This window comes from Merops nubicus, unplaced genomic scaffold (assembly GCF_000691845.1).
Source record: "Merops nubicus isolate BGI_N331 unplaced genomic scaffold, ASM69184v1 scaffold3437, whole genome shotgun sequence".
In the NCBI taxonomy this organism is placed as follows: Eukaryota; Metazoa; Chordata; class Aves; order Coraciiformes; family Meropidae; genus Merops; species Merops nubicus.
The window spans coordinates 37934-54442 of record NW_008619402.1 but is presented as its reverse complement, the minus strand read 5'-3'; the positions used below and the strand labels follow the sequence as shown (position 1 = coordinate 54442).

At 42.5% G+C, this 16509-nt stretch overlaps 2 protein-coding genes across 5 annotated transcripts in view; one reads left to right on the top strand and one right to left on the bottom strand.

The window, feature by feature from the left end:
- The first annotated feature begins 589 nt into the window (after positions 1-589).
- SDCBP (syndecan binding protein (syntenin)) lies at positions 590-12045 on the top strand. Of its 4 annotated transcripts, none has more exons than XM_008943760.1 (8): positions 590-675; positions 3721-3799; positions 6726-6835; positions 7118-7276; positions 8630-8805; positions 10032-10203; positions 10727-10818; positions 11672-12045. In XM_008943760.1, exons 1-8 carry the CDS (start codon positions 625-627, stop codon positions 11724-11726), a joined length of 894 nt encoding a protein of 297 aa, XP_008942008.1. In that variant the 5' UTR covers positions 590-624; the 3' UTR covers positions 11727-12045. The 4 variants fall into 4 exon arrangements, with proteins under 4 accessions (XP_008942008.1, XP_008942009.1, XP_008942007.1 ...); XM_008943761.1 differs by having other exon boundaries at positions 625-657; XM_008943759.1 differs by having other exon boundaries at positions 625-675; positions 6726-6841.
- A 3980-nt stretch (positions 12046-16025) lies between these two features.
- The window catches only part of NSMAF (neutral sphingomyelinase (N-SMase) activation associated factor), a gene marked incomplete at its 5' end in the record, with an annotated part of 28599 nt that continues 28115 nt past the window's right edge, over positions 16026-16509 (bottom strand). Inside the window, one exon of the mRNA XM_008943762.1 lies at positions 16026-16369. Within this exon, the coding sequence (XP_008942010.1) occupies positions 16275-16369 (95 nt within the window). The remainder of the gene's footprint in view (positions 16370-16509) is intronic.

Below are 16509 nucleotides of genomic sequence, written 5' to 3'. Positions count from 1 at the left end.
TCACATGAGCCAGCCTGAAGCCCCTGGGTGAAACTCTCCAGGGGCTGGATCTTGCTGCGAGTACTGTTACAGATGGGCTCGGGAGCCGTTTCTCTTTAGTGGCTTCTTGCTGGAACAGCGGGACAGAGGAAAGCGTTCAGATACTTTGGAGAATAGAGTAAAAGCTTCCGCAGTTGTGTATGAAATCCTGTTGGGAGGAGGAGCTGGAGGAGGGTGATTAGGGCTTTTTTTCCTCTTAAGCTCTGTTGTCACTGCACCCTGGCCTCCAAAAGTCTGTCCTTGCAACACTTCACCTGAAACGTTTTTCTCTGTGTAGGCTTTCTCACTGCTGAGACCTGAACTTTAACAACTATAAGTATATTAAATAAAGCCTATTAAGCAAAGGCTATTACTGATAATGGATTAAATAGATAGTCTTAATGGAATTTATCTGTAGTGCCCGTGTAGTACTGAGACTTGCAGCTCACAGATAATTTATTTAACACTCTGTCTTCTTTCTTTTTTTTTTTTACTTTTTTTAAGTTGTAATGCAGAGTAAATATCTCCGAGGACTAACCTTGCTGTTTGCTTGCTTTCCCCCTTTTATTTTCCAGTCTTCCCTCTACCCAGTGAAACTGCATCAAAATGTCTCTCTATCCTTCCCTGGAAGATCTGAAGGTGGACAAAGTTATTCAGGTATGGTGGGCTTTAGTAAGATCAGTTTTGATGACAGTAATGTATTTGATGCTATTCACTCCAATAAGGGGGAGATTTATTGTAGGGAACAGTTTTGCTTCACCACCACACTCTAAAAGGGGAAAGAAAAACTGTTTATGGCTAGATATCATATTACTGTTTATTTTACCACTCTTAGGTCTATTTATTTTCTTTTATATATTAATTTATAGTCCTCTGTTTTTAATGTGTTGATATGTTTGGCTGTTTTGAAGTATAGGTACTTGGTCTTAAGCAGACAAACACAGTCAGTCTGTTCTTGTACTTCAGCCCTGAAGTGATGAATAAATGTTGACTGAACTAATAAACCTGCTGTGTCTCACTCCTGGTGTCCCAGACTTCTGGCAGAGAAAGCTTTTGTGGTTAGTTAGGCACAAAAAATAACGCTGGCTCTTTTAAGGTCATCTGGAATCATGGGCTTGTCCTCTGGCTATTTTATGGCAGTGACCAGTTCTCTCCATTCTTCCAAGGTTATCACCTTTGTGTAGAAAACCTTCACGTGTAAGAGTATCCATATATTTGTTATGAGTCAGGATGAGGATGGAAAAAAAAAAATCTGTGAAACAAAATAATGGAAAAAAAAAATGGATAAACACTGAGAAATTTGACATAAATGTATTTTACAGGGATTTCCCTTGCTTTCTTGAGCATTTTGCCTAGCTTCTGTTTTTCGTTCCCAAACTTAAATTAGATTCCCTCCTGTTTTGCACAACACCAATGAGTTAATACTGCATTTTGAAGTGACTGCAGCTTTTGTCCTTGTCCTTCTTGCAGGGAAGCAGTTGAGCAAACTGCACAGGACAGCTCATTAACTCTCCTGTGCTGTCCCAAAGTGGAGTGTCTCTGTCCCACCTCTGTTTGTATGTGTGAGGTGAGGCTCTTGAAGTTGTGGGCGCTGTGTTAGGATTTCTCCTTGTGTCCACCCACTCCGTTCTTCTTATCTTACCACAGTCCTTATCTACAGCTGGGTAGTGCTGAACTCAGGAAAAAACCCTAGCCCGGAGCCAAGAATGTGCTCCTTCAGCCTTTTAACAACCAACTGCTGGAGCTTATGTATGACAATTAAAAATATTAAATGTGGTCTTTCTGCTGCTTCATTTCTGTGGCTACTGAATGAAGCTGTGAGGAAATGAAAGCAGGGTGTCTGCTGAGACCTGCAAATCTTGAACCATAGGTACGTGTGCTGCCATCATATAGTGCAGGAGCTCTCCTGCCTCGTCTTGCACATACACTCAGCAGGTTTTATGACCTCGGGCAGAAGTGCCTTGTTCCTGTGACCATGCCTGTAGTCTGCTGTGCTGCTTCACAGACAAAGAAGAGGTTTCTGTGGGGAGGGTAATCAGCTAGTGTAATCCTTGGCGATGCTAATCTCAAAGGTCAGTTCCCCAGAAGTCAGTTCACGTGGGACAGATGCCTGCTGTGATTCTTAACTGTCTCCTCAAAGTTTAAATTAGGATTTCATTAAGTTCTACCACTTCATGACTGGGATGTCAAGAGAGCCTGTGAGAAAATTCTTCTGGAGGTGGAAGAGAAGGGAGGTTGAGTGAAGAGCATTTGGTTCCAGATCCTCAGTGGTGAGGCTTTGAGTGTTCTTGTTTGCATCATCAGCTGGGAACGTTGCCCCCCAGCAGTTACGTGGTGGCATCTCACTCCTGCTGACCGGAGTAGGAACTGGGGGTCACGGCCTGTCTACTGAGTGTGGTTGTGACAGAAGGGAAGTGAACACTGTCTTTGCTAAATACCAGTATTTTGAGAGTAAATAATTCCCTTTGCACTAATGTTTTTGGTAGCAAAGGCTAAATTACTTGCCTCTACCAAAAACTGCATTATAAAAATGCTGTCTTTTTAAATACATCTGAGAGCACCCTTAGAAAAGAGCATAGCACTGAAAGACAAAGTCTGTATCCACGAGTGAGTGATATTAAAATGACCCCTGGTTAAAACAAATGGACTTGTTACTTTAAACACTCTAACCTGTTCTTTTTGGCCAGCAGCTGAGTTGCAGGCTGTTCTTCTGCATACATTTGATATTGATAAATAATGAGTCATTCTTCTTTTTCTCAAAACAACTTCCTGGTGAATACAGGAATATGAAATCTCCTATTTTTAAGCATGATTTCCTTAAAAACATTGAGTAATTTGACCGTTATGTGTTAGAGGATTTACGTGTCCTGCTAGCATAGTGCTTCACTGTGTACTTAGTAATTTCCTCCTGTCTTTGACATTCAACCTCAGGAGGACTATTGGGGTAGCCACTTCCATCACGGGCCTCTGCGAGGCAGTGGTTTTCACTGGTCATGGTGACACAAGGCCAAAAAAAGCAGCAGCTGAGGTATGGAGAAGGAAGGAAACTGGATTGCTTCAGTGTGGTCTCTTTATATTTGTGATTCAGTAAGCCATATAGAAGTCAAGCTTGGTGTATTCACTGTAGTGGCAAATTCTGTAGAAAAAACATCTTAGAAGGCCGGTTTCTTTCAGAAAGTATTAAAATAGTAGCACTGGATTGTGTGGAACTTGAAACCTGTCAGGGACTGTTGTAGAACTCATGAATAATGTGTGTGAGTGGTGAAGAGGTAAAACTGCTGCTATCCAGCTGAAAAAAAAGCACTAATTGCAAAACACTCTGCCAAAGGCCGTACCTTAAATTTTAAAGTTATAAAGCTTTGTCAGCTGCCTTTAATGTGTCTCTTAAAGCTCTTCAATTTGCTTGATGACAAAACCAGAACCAGCTGATGGTAAAATCTTCCTGCATTCAAACTGCAGCCTTGTCTCTGAGGAAGACAAAAGTTCTGCCAAAGTAGCTTGATACTACTACAGCATATTGTATTGCAGTTACTTCTCATTTCAGAGAAGAAGACTGATTTCAGAACTTCAAGATGGATAGTAACTAGCATGTACAACAAAAAAAAAGCAAAGATTTTGTCTCCTGCCTACATAATAAAGATTTCATAGTTGTGGATTTTTTTTCTTGTATAAGGTAACATATGTGACTTTCTTTGCTTCTAGGCTCAGACTGCCTTTTCTTCAAATCCAGCTAATCCAGCAATCTTGTCTGAGGCTTCTGCTCCTATTCCTCACGATGGAGGTAAGCTCCTGGACTGTATGGTATCCTGATGTTGTGGAAAGCAGTCATGAAATTCAAAGTTAACAGAACAGTTCAAAAATACCTGTAAATATGTAGCCATGTTTACAAAGTTGTGGCAAGCACTAACCCGTCTCTTAATTTCTCAAAACCTTTTCCAAGTGAGCCTAAAGTAATGAGATTTGCTGTTAGTACTCTTTGAGCTCTTTAACCCTTGCCTCAGACACCTAGTTGTCCTGATTTATCACAACTATTTGTAAGCTTTGGGCGCCTTGCCTTTTCCTATCAGCTTGCTTAGGAACAGATGAAAACAAAGGAGTGCCCAGGAAGGTGGAACTTGATCTTGTCATTCTGTCATTGTAAAGCTTCCAGCAGATTTAGTGATCAAAAGTCTGTTGGGAAATCCATCAGTCCTAAAGCTGAATGACTTGTACCCATTTCTTCTCCTTTTCTTCCATACATGTGTACCTCCATGAAGGCAGACAGGTATGTTTGAGGTCAGAGCATTGGCTTAGTAAGTTACACCTGGTGTAAAAGGCCTAAAGCCTCTAACCAGCGTGACCAGCAGTGCTGGAACACAAGTCAAGAATGCTGGTGGATCAGATATTAAAGCTTGGTGAATGTAACTTTGTCTCCAGTTCTCATCTTGGTGCTGGTGGGTCTAAGACTTAGACTTTAAGGCAGGAGTTTGTATAGCTCACCAGAGAGCTGTCTCTTGCAGATCCTTTCTGGAATTAATTGCTCATCAGTAAAGGACGGGAGGCCTACACCATCTATAGGATGTGCCACACCCAGTGGGAATCCCTCTGTCCTGACAGAGGCACGAGAATATACACAACATCAAGGGCTTTGGGGTGTTCTGCTGTTTGGAGGTCTCTCTTTTGAATGAGAACATAATACAGGCAGCAAAACTGTGTCCTTTGTGGTCTTCAATGAAGAATAAAAGAGGAGAATGGACTAGATGCAGAGGTCTCGTGCAACATCAGTTTTGTATATTCCATGGGGCTTGAAAGTGCAAGCAGAACCAGAAGAAGTAGGCATTAAAAGCTTATTAATCTATATTGGTGAAAGTACAAACTGATAGATTGATCTGGAAATAAGATCAGACAGCTCTCATGTGAAGCACCTTGCAAACATGACTCCTGAATGTGTAAGGAGCAAAAAAGTCTCCAGTTCATACTGGCATTCACCTTTCAATGACCTTTGTTCCTTCCCAGAAAAGTTGCTTTCCATTTCTGCTGCAATGTAGATTCTGATGATAGGTGGTTTTATACCTGTACCCATCAGTGAACACTAGAAGAAACCTGAGCTTTGTGAATTGGGGAGCTGACTTGCCTCCAAGGCTGTCCTTTGCACCACCTTACTTTCTGAGCAGTATTTTATATCCTTGTGGAATGTCAAGAGCAACATCAGGTTTATTTCCAGAGTGGTTCAGCTCAAGGTCTGACAAGTCTGTCAGTTAACTTTTTTTCCTTCTACTCCCCACATCCTGCTCCTCTCACATACAGAGGAATCTCCTGCTGGATTTTTTAAGGACCATGTTTATTTTGGCTTGTTGAGAAGCGTGTCTAAAACCACTTCATTTTGAAGCTGTGAGACAATGACAAACCCTCTTTCTTGAAGACTCTTAAAGCAGACTGTACTGTGAATCTTGTGGCCTGGAGGTAGTCTTCTGCAGAAACCTTACCATGCCTTGGAGCTGGAATGTCTTTGGCATGGAGGCCTCTTGTGAGTGCAGTCTGGCATTTGGTGGAAGGTCAGTGTATGTATTCTCCAGTGTACTTGTTTTAGGGCTGGGAGGGAGGGTAGTTCCCCACTAGTTGCCCAAAAGCTTTGGAGCAAGGGTGTGTCTTCATGGAGTACACCACAAGGTTGGGTTTGGAATTTATCACCACGTGTCTAATGTTTGTGCCATAAAGGATGAATGGTGGAACTGAAACTAAAAGCTCTTTGCAAGCTCTCGATCTCAAAAATGCCTCCTCTGGTTACTTGTCTAAACTGGGCTAGAGTAGCAGTCCTGATTCTGCTCTGGATCCTGCACTTGGGTCACAACAACCCCACACAACGCTCTGTCCCTGGGGAAGAGTGGCTGGAAAGCAGCCCAGTGGAGAAGGCCCTGGGAATGCTGGTCAACAGCTGGCTGAATAGGAGCCAGTGTGTGCCCAGGTGGCCAAGAAGGCCACCAGCATCCTGGCTTGTATCAGAAATAGTGTGGCTGGCAGGACTAGAGCAGGGATCAACCACCTGGACTCAACTCTGGTGATGCCTCAGCTCAAAGGGGTTTGGTTTTGGGCCCCTCACTATGAGAAGGACATTGAGGGGCGGGATGTGTCCAAAGAAGGGCAACAAAGCTGGGGGAGGGTCTAGAGCACAGGTCTGGTGAGGAGTGGCTGGAGGACCTGGGGTTGTTGAGCCTGGAGCAAAGGAGGCTCAGGGGAGACTTTCTGGCTCTTGACAACTCCCTGACAGGAGGTTGGAGCCAGGTGGGGGTCAGGCTCTTCTCCCAAGGAACAAGCAATAAGACAGAAGGGAACATCCTCAAGTTGTGCCAGGAAAGGTTTAGGCTGGACATGAAGAAAAGCATCTTCTCTGGAAGAGTTTTTAAGGCTTAGCCCAGGCATCTCAGGGCAGTGGTGGAATCCCCAACCCAGAGGAGTTTCAAAGCTGTGGAGATGTGGAGCTGAGGGACATGGGTTAGTGGTGGGCTTGGCAGTGCTGGGGTAATGGTTGGACTGATGATCTGAAAGGTCTCATCCAACCAAAACGATTCTGTGATTCAAGCAGGTCTTCTGTCATCATTTTCACAATAAATACATTCCAGTACCTGAGCTTTGTTGAAATAAGTGCACACAGAGGAGCGGCAGCTGCTCGTTCTGTCACACCAACTGTTGTAGTGACAGGGCTTTTCTGTTCTGTTTTTCTCCTGCAGGTTTATACCCCAGGTTGTATCCAGAGCTCTCACAGTACATGGGCCTGAGCCTCAGCGAGGAAGAGGTGCAGAGGAACTTGCCCGTGGCAGCAGCAGCTCAGCCCCAGGGTGTAAGTGCCAGTCAAGTACCTTTTAGAAAGCAAAAGTGTAAACCCTAAATGTCTCTCTACCCTTCTAGAGAGTAGACTACTCCCTGTCTTAAGTACAAATGAATTAAGTACCAGCCCCTGTTTTAATATGGTCCTAAACTGAGCAGTATGTGTCCAGTGGTGGGAGCGGGGAGGAGCTATGTTGCAACTCGTGTTGGTTTTTTAGTATATCACTTCATATAAACTGACATGTATCTATATAAAAATTTAAAACTTGTCATCTGGCTCTTTTGTTTTCATCAGCAACTGGTAACACGACCTTCTACTAATTACATGGTAGCTCCAGTGACTGGGAATGATGTTGGAATTCGCAGAGCAGAAATTAAGCAAGGCATCCGGGAGACAATTTTGTGTAAAGATCAGGATGGCAAAATTGGACTTCGCCTGAAGTCCGTTGACAATGTAAGTATAAGAAGCTTGCTCTCGCCTCTAGAGATCTTACTACTGGATTAAATTAGTAGTGAAGTTAGTGTGTGGTCATGGAATTGTCTCCTGCATAATGTTTTTTTACCCATTATTAGAATTTTAAAATCCTTCAGTAATTAGATTTCCAGCTGTCTGAGCTAGGATCTAAATTTACAGCAGAAATTTACTTCCATGGTTTTTATAACACCTGAAAAATTCTTGTAACTTTTTTTGCCCACCTTGGCATGAAGTTGTCCTTGCAGAGGTGCTGTGATACTTCAGTGGTTCAAGACTTCTTCTCTCTCTGTCTGTGGAAACATTGGGCAGTAGTTACAATTCAGTGGTAGGCAGAGACCTGTCCATGGCATAGAAGCTTTTATAGATTTCTTGGAGTGTGTTGCTGGTGAGAAAAGTAAGGATGGTGCGGGTGTCATCTTTCTGTATGTAAGGAGCCATTTCAGAGTAGGCTTTTCTGAGTTTCCCTTAACAAGAACATAGCTGCAAGAAGATCCCTAAACCTGGTCTTTTGGGGCTTTTTTTCTTGGCAAGGCTGTTTAAGCTGAATGTTTAAAAAAACTCTTCTACTCAAGGTTTCATAGAGGGTTAAAGTGCTTTTTGTAGTTCAACCAAGGAAATGTTGGGATTTCCTTACAGTATCTTTTTTTTGTGTTGGTTTTCTCTTTTTTTAAATGCCACCCACTTTCCCCAAAAGTATTATCTACAGTTTGCTTTGATATGCTTTACTTTGGTTTTTTGGGTACTTTGACTAGAAATAGTTTAACACCTTGCGTTTTTTTTACCTGAGGTGCTGTCAAATAATTGATGCAAAGTTGAAAACTAATGGTGTTGTGAAAGAAGGAAAAATTAGCCATAGAGTTCCTACCATTACTGATCTATTTCTCCAGCAATGTGTAGACTCTCGTATCTGTCAAAGGAATTTTTAGTGAAATGCAGAAGAACACAGTGCAAACTTAACAATAATCTGTCTCGATCCAGTTGTTCAGATTTCTTGCTAAAGCAGAATATTTACCCTTTTGAGTAAGCTTTAATGTTATGCTTATGTCTTTTTTCATATCTAGAGCTCTAGACAGAACAGGTTTGCCTATTTCTGACTTCATTCCAGCATTAATTATCTGTCAGTCTCTTAAAGACATCTAGAAACAGACTGAAATTGCAAAAATGCCCCTTCAGGAGAGACAATTAGCAAGTCCTTCTGTCCATTTGGACGGTATTCCATAGAGAATGGGAAACTTTAAAGGGCAGTGTGTTCTGTTACTGGTCTTCATCTTCAAGGAAGAGCTGCTTCTTTTGGTTTGTGGATTTTTTTTTTCCCACTTTTCTCCTTTGTAGGGTATATTTGTCCAGTTAGTTCAGGCAAACTCTCCAGCATCCCTCGCTGGTCTGCGGTTTGGGGACCAAGTTCTGCAGATCAATGGAGAGAACTGTGCAGGATGGAGTTCTGATAAAGCACACAAAGTTCTGAAACAGGCTTCTGGAGAAAGGATTTCGATGATCATTCGGGACAGGTAAAGCCAACTGCAGATACAAATTGTCATATCTCTTTTGGAGTCATTCTGTGGGGTTTGGGTCTCCCCTTGCTTGAGCAGGACTGCAGGCATGACTAAATCTGTTTGTCCCTGTACTTCAATAGTAAGGGTGGTCAGAAATGTTCCCTTTTGTGGGAAACAGTCAAAAATGGTTGCTAATATGTGAACTCTTGGTGCACGCTTGCCCGGGCATGATGAGGTGTGATGTTTTTCAAGGTAAACTAATGAGGGATAGTGCAAGATAAATTTGAACTCAAAATTCAAGAGTTCTGTGCATTTTTTTTTTTTTTTTTTGGACACAACTTGACTTTTTCTTATACTCTGGGCCCTTCACTGCAAGGACATTGAGGTGCTGGAGTGTGTCCAGAGAAGGGCAACAAAGCTGAGGAAGGGTCTGGAGAACAAGTCTTGTGAGGAGTGACTGAGGGACTGCAGTTGCTGAGCCTGGAGCAAAGGAGGCTCAGGAGAGACCTTCTCACTATCCACAACTCTCTGAAAGGAGGTTATGGTGAGCTGGAGGTTGCTCTCTTCTCCCAGGGAACAGGTGATGTAGTAATGTCATATTCAGTGTAAGGTCTGTAGGGTATGACCCAGTGGAGGACTTGCTACTTCTATCAGAGCAGCTGCTTCTACTGTTTCTTGAAACCAAATGCTGTGGTAGTAGATTCCCTCCTGTGCCTACAACCTTTGTACCCAGCTCCCTGCCCCCTTCCTGGATTTACTGCCTTTTGAAGATACAGTTTAAAGGTTTATTGTCTGTAAAGCAGTAGGAATGTTTTTGGGAGAAGCCTTGTACTCCAGAATCCTGTGGTCTACCTACAGTTGTTAAAACCACCTGAGCTATTTTATCTGCCTTGTCACGGCTGTAGAGGAAACTTAATTTTTAACAGATGCTTATATTTAGTTGGTTGCTGTGGTGGGTGGATGTTGTATGAGACTGGGTTTTTTTTTTGTGTGATTATTAATCCAGATGGTGAAATGCCTGTAGAACAGGGGGAAAACACATAAGGTTTGTAAACAAACCTATATTAATACAAAAATACTAACAAAACCAAGTTAGACCAACTACAATGAAAAGTGGTTTGGTTTATGAGTCTTTTAGAGCACAGTTACTTCTTGTGAGTCGAAGGTGCTGAACTGGTGTGTGGCTCTTCCCGTGGTTTAGTGGGCCCAAAACATGGCTTTGTGTTTTCAACACCTTACAGGCCCTTTGAACGGATTATTACTATGCATAAGGACAGCACAGGGCACGTTGGTTTCATATTCAAGAACGGCAAAATCACCTCAATAGTGAAGGACAGTTCTGCTGCCAGAAATGGACTGCTTACAGAGCACAACATCTGTGAAATCAACGGCCAGAATGTCATTGGATTGAAGGTAGGTAACAGTGTGTGGTGGGTGCAGATAGCTGTGTGTGAGTCCAGTAATGGCGTTTTGGAGGGGGAGAAGGATTGTTAATGTCTTGTTTCGTGTTCATAAAACAAGGAATTCATCAGAGGTGACTTATCCAAGTCTCTCCAGTCGAGTTATGTTGAGGCTGCTTTGTAGTTGTAGGCAAGGCAACTCAATTCTTACTCTCTGCCTCCTGCCTAGGCTCACCCTCAGTTTTTATCTTTAAATTTGTTGGCATAACAAAAAAAAAGTGAGCTTCCTGCTGCCAACCTGTGTGCAGTTCCAGTAGGAACTCTGTGTAACGTCTGTCTGTAGTCAGTCAGTGCGGATCCTGCTGAGCAGACATCTCATTGCTGGCTCAGGGGCTCGCCCTTGGGGCTGAACGCTCCAAGCAAGGAACTGCAGGTCTCTCAAGCTCCCTGAAAAATGTCCAGAAAAAGCTCTGGAACTGCTGCTTTGTCAGTCAGCTTGAGTCATGTCCCTCATAAGACTTCTTGTGTAACGACAGGACCCCCAGATCGCAGACATCTTGGCAACAGCGGGAAATGTCGTGACCATCACTGTCATGCCTTCCGGTATTTACGAGTATATAATAAAGAGGTAGGTAATAAACAAAGCAGCTGTGGTGATGGTGACTGATTTTTTTTATTTGTAGGCTAAGTAAAATGTAATCAAGACCTAATTACAAACTTAATGGGAAAGCTGGAATGAGAGTTGTGGGGAGTCTGCAAATCTCCTTAATCTGATGTTTTAGCCAAACTGGTGTGGTCTGGTTCTGTTTTTTAAACCATTCATAGATTGGTGACGCTCCTTTTGCCTTTACTTCTCCTGAAAACCCCTTTTCTAAATGTAATTTGACTAAACTTGAGTTTCCAAGAACTTCCAAGTACATTGATATCACCAGTATTTTTTACTATGTAACTGAAAATGTTGTTTCTAGTGCAGCTACTTCTGGTGACATAAGCATGGCTCTTGGCAGGGTGGAATTGATCTTTCTAATCCTTGGGCAGCGACATCTTTCTGCAGCTCAGTCACTCCTGCAGAAATGTTTTTGAAGTTACTAGAAATTAATAATGCTTCATATATAATTGAGTCTTTTTTCCTGTCCCCCTCCACTTGGCATGCTCTTTCTACAAAAAGACTTTTTTCATTTTTAACAGCCATGTTTCCCCCTGCCCTCTTGCCTCACACTCGTGGTGCTGCTCTGCTTGCACGCAGGCACTGGAGGATTTGATAACACAGCTACGTTACTAATGACACCATCGAGTACCACGGGCTTCTCTTCCATCTCTGCAGCCTGCTGCAGTTTTCTATACCAACACATTTGTTGTCAAAAATAAAAGGCCAACTTTTGAGTTGTCCTAGAGGGCTGGTGATGACAAAGGGGGATAGGGAGCTTTAGCCATCTTTGAGAGTCCTCTTACAAAACTGAATGCCTTTCCCTTTTTTCTAGGATGGCAACTAGCATTATGAAAAGCCTGATGGATCACTCTGTTCCTGAGGTCTAAGCTTGCAACCTGTATGTGTGTAGATAGAACAATGATTCCACTAAACTCGGGCTGTTCTACTCAGTGATTTCTTTCTTCTGCACGTGAGCCTCTCTGGAGGCTACGAGAAGATAATGCTGCAGCAGGCACTTGCATCTCTAATGGCTGGGAATGTTACAGGTCAACATATCTCGTTTTATTCACAAACTGTAAAACTTGTAGCCTTACATGCTTGACAAATGTGAAATTCCAATCACGCTACGACTCCTTTTGGTAGGACTTTTGGTTCACTACTACTACAAGCCATTGCAACTACAGGGACTGGGTATCCCTTGCAAAGTTACGTGTTGTTGCCTAGGACAATGCTGTGCTTTGTATGTTTAAGACAAATGAGTATTTTTACTGCTTTCTGTTTGCAATAGTAGATTTGAAAACATGTTAGAAATATGACTAGTACTAGGTAGTAGGTTTGTTTTAGTAAATACTGTTTACAGGAGAACACCAGCTAAGCTGACTAGAGCTAGAGGCATCATTCAGTAAGTAAGCGTATTAAATAAGTAGTGTACAGACACTCAGATCTTTTTATGACTTGTTATACAAATTGTATCTAATATGCTTATCTCTCGCCTTAACCATGTTCTTAAAGATTCAGAAATAACCAAATAAATGACTGAAACCCTAGGTCCTGTGTGAGCACATGCTTATGATGAGCTGACAGGCTTGGTTTGTTGAGTTGTCTTTGGCTGCAAAGCAGCTTTTGAAAGCAAAGGTAGGAAATACAGTTCAAAACAGTTTTCTACATAAGCTTACTGCATACAATGCTGAATTGTTTTACAAGGGTAGATCCAGGATACTTTAGACAAGCTATTCTTAATTCATACCTTTTTAATGACTGGCTGGGCATCAGTCTGCTGGTGGGGTGTGGCAGGTACTTGCCTTGGTCTCACTTCTTCACTTTCTCCTCTTCACTTAGTGAACTACATTTCTCACAACCTACAGATTTTTCCTCCCTTCCCCTTTTCATTCTCTTACCCATCCTGTTGTGGGGTGGCTGAGTGAGAAACTCAAGGACTTGGCTGCTGCTTGGGGTCAACCCACCACAACTGGCCAGAGGCACATTCAGTTGAGACTCTGAGTCAAATTAAGTGATCTGAAGTTAAGTACCAGTGATGGTGAGTGATTTCAAATTTTTTTTTTTTTTTTTAATGCTTTGTTCCAGGTTTCCGCTCTGAAATCTGGTATTGCTGAACTTCAGCCTTCCTCACAGTGGGCAGTAGCCCAGAGCTGAAGCAAGCACCTTTATAGGTGTGATTGGTTGTAAGGTGGGTGTGGGGTGTCAGTCCAGCTATTCTTTCAGAACTGATTTAGAGCCAGAATTGGTCTGGGGATGGTGGTATCTTATTTATTTACTTGTTTGTCCATTTAAATGAAATAATACTTCAGAAGATGACTGTAAGAGCTCACATGAGAAAGAAGAGTGAACAGTTGTTCACAGCTTGGCACTGTGCAGTAACTGGAATCTCTTGGGCCAGGCCCTTAGTAGCATGTGTAGCTGGTTGCAGCTTTTCAAGCTTGTAGGAGATGTAGCAATGGGGGTAGAGTTGGGAGCTTCAGTTATGGATCTGAGTTGCAGACCTGCTGCTCTTCCTGGTAGTATTCTGAAGTTCAGCTGTGTCAGCTCAGCTGTACACCTGCCAAGAAGAGTTGTCTTGGAGCTTCCTGTTTCTCAAGTGAATTTCCAAGAGAATATCCCAGCTAACCCATTACACTACTCCAGGCTGTAGTGGTGATGACATTAATCCCAGGAGCCATTTTAATGGGATGGTTTGGTTACTAAATAGTATGTCTCTGGAACCTCTGTGGCAAGCATCTACTGGCAGTAATTGGTGGCTTCGTGGAGTGTTGGTTTGATGGGCGTAGAGCCCATAGCCATCATCTCCATGTTCCTTGGCAAGCTGGCTTGCTGAGCTATGAAGTCCCTGGAGCCCCAAGCAAGGTATTATGGAAATGCTGATCCCTGCATGGAACCAGGTCTGACTTGAGAACAGGTGAGGGAGCCCATTCTGTACCTGTTCAAGCTTTAAAAATCCTTATTTATGCAAACCTCTTATTATAGCTTGACCAACAGGGTTTGACCACCTTAAACCTTATGACTTACTAGTACATACAAGTTGGGCTAAAACTTGGCAAAAAGAAGTGAACTGAGACAAAAACAGGTTAGAGGAGCAGACCCAAATACACTTCTTTTGTTATAAAACAGCTGTAATGGGAAGTAATAGAAAGGTAGAACTTCAGCACAAGTACTTGGTGTTTTCCTTCCAGCTGCAGCACACAGCAACCAGAAGTGAAAGGATTAATCAAAAAACCTGGTTTTATGCAGAAACTAGCAGCTTGGAGAGTAAGCTGTGGTTAATTATGTGTACCCAGGTAAACTCTGAGTGAAGCTGCAAGAGAATACTAGTTATGTAATTCCTTGTATACCTCGATTTAAAAAAAAGGCACCAAACCAACTTAATGATGATGTGGTTAATAACTGATAATTTGATTTTCTGCCTTAAAAAGCTAAGGCTGCTTTAGGCAATGAAGCAGCTGGCTGAGGCCTCGGTGTTCTGAGCACTTTTTACAGCAGGAAGCAAACCTCAGCTGATCTTAAATAGGGACGTACACAACGCATAGCTCTTAGCCAAAAGGAAGTTAACCCACTACTAAAAATTACTCTTCAGTCAAGAATCAGGGATCACAAATTTCATTTTCCTCTGTGATAAAGGAGCAGAGCTGTGCCCTAAATTTGGGTGAGATGGCATCCAGAAAGCAGAGGTGAAGGTGTGTATTTTACTATTGCTCAGGTTGTCCCTTTGTGCCTTTTTTTTTTTTTTTCAGGCACCTTGGAGTACAACCTGAGTTGCAAAGTTGCACAGAATACAGAAACAGGATGTGCTAAAAGGCACTACAGTGAGGAAGCCAGCAATCCTCACCCTACTTTGACAACACACAAAGCTTTTAACACAAGCCAGAAATCACATGAGACAGGTCCAGGCAAGTGTAGGATGCAAGTTTCTGTATTTGGGAAATAAACAACAGAAGATGAACATGGTAGACACCAAACATTGTGCTGCAAGATTAAGACGTAGCAGCAGGCATGCATGATACAGCTTAATCTTTTGCCACGTGCCTTCACCACACACACATTGATTACATAAAAATTTGGTTATTTTAAGCCCAGTGAGTAATGCAACTGAAACACGAGTTTGCTTTAACATCATGCCATTACATTACTGAAAAATTAAGTTCAATTCCAGCATCATGAAAAAAAATTTAAATAAACCCCAGCCCCTAACCATAAAATAATGGTTTTATGATGCTAAAGAAACTGCTGTGCCCTCAGATAGGTGTTGGGTGTCAAAGCCAAGGCAGGAGATAATTTATTCAGACAATCAGATATAACTATGTTGATACTGATACCATTTAGAAGAATGCTTGTCCTGGACTCCTTGACAAGGCATCTTCATATCAGCACTAGAGAAGACCACCAGAGAAATAAATATCGTGCTCGGGGCAACAGCACAGCTGCCAATGGTTGTTGCTGTATTAGGCCATTTAAAGACCATTTCAAGTCTTTACCTCCAGCCCAGCTCCTTGTAGGAAATCCCAAAGTCCTACAGTGAAAGTAAGCCAAGTGCAGCACTGCCTTGGCACTGGGTCAAGACAACAAAGCTTTGGCTAAACCCAGGGGCTGCAACTGAAACTCCATCTCAAAGATCATCTGAGAGTGGAAAGCAATTGAGAACACCAAACCCAACATGCAAAGGTTATTACGAGGAGCAGTAACACATGATGAAAAGCAGTAGTAACAGAGCCCAGGACCAACTTCAGGTGCAGTGTAAGGAGAAGATTTATATCAATTCCTTGTATGTGCAACTGTCCTCTGTTAGTTCATCAATTTTATGCTTGGCTTCCTCTCAGGCTAGTATGTTACTGCTGTTTTTCCATAGAAAAAGCAGTCTAGGGTGTGTTCTTATACTTCCCTGTGCTTCCACAAACAGCCACGGTTGAAGACCAGATGGCCAGACAAGGCTGACCACTGCTCAGAACAACAGCTGCCAGAAAGTGGCTCAAAGTAGCTCCGACCATCATCTTCACTAGGAAGGAAAGGTGACTACACAGGAGGCACAAACATTGTCATGAGACATGGTACTAAGCTGCAAGCAGCCCTCAACACTTGCAGCAATGCAAATGCTGCTTTGAAACAGCAAGCCATGATGCATTCTCTACATAAATTAGACAATGACTGCAAGTTAAGAGCTCTTTAATTACAGAAAAATAGGTCTTTAATTTCATCTCAGATAGCATTTTAGACAACCATCTCCAATATGATAGTCCATGAAACACAAACGCATACGCTACCAAAGTGAAGAGCTCTCAGTGAAGTCACTGCAACGTAGAAAGTTGTAGCCACACAGAGCTTCCTGTCTGGTTGAACTTCAGCAGCCATCATTGCACGCAGTTAAGTTCCTTTAAAAGGTCTGGTTTAAAACAAGAGTTCATTTCAATGCCTGGAGGGAAAGGCACTTAGTATTGCAGTTTCCAGAACATGATTTGTCTGTCTTCCCCTCCTGTAATAACACTGTTGCACTGTTCATTCATCCACATGGATGTTACAGCACCTGGGGAAAAAAACCAACCCCAAGCAAACAAGTAAATCCACATGCAAGTAAACGAGGGGCTCAAGATGATGGAGCCAAGATGATTTTTTTTTTTTAAGAGTTTAAGATCATCTGATCTTTAGTTTGGATTACATTGACAG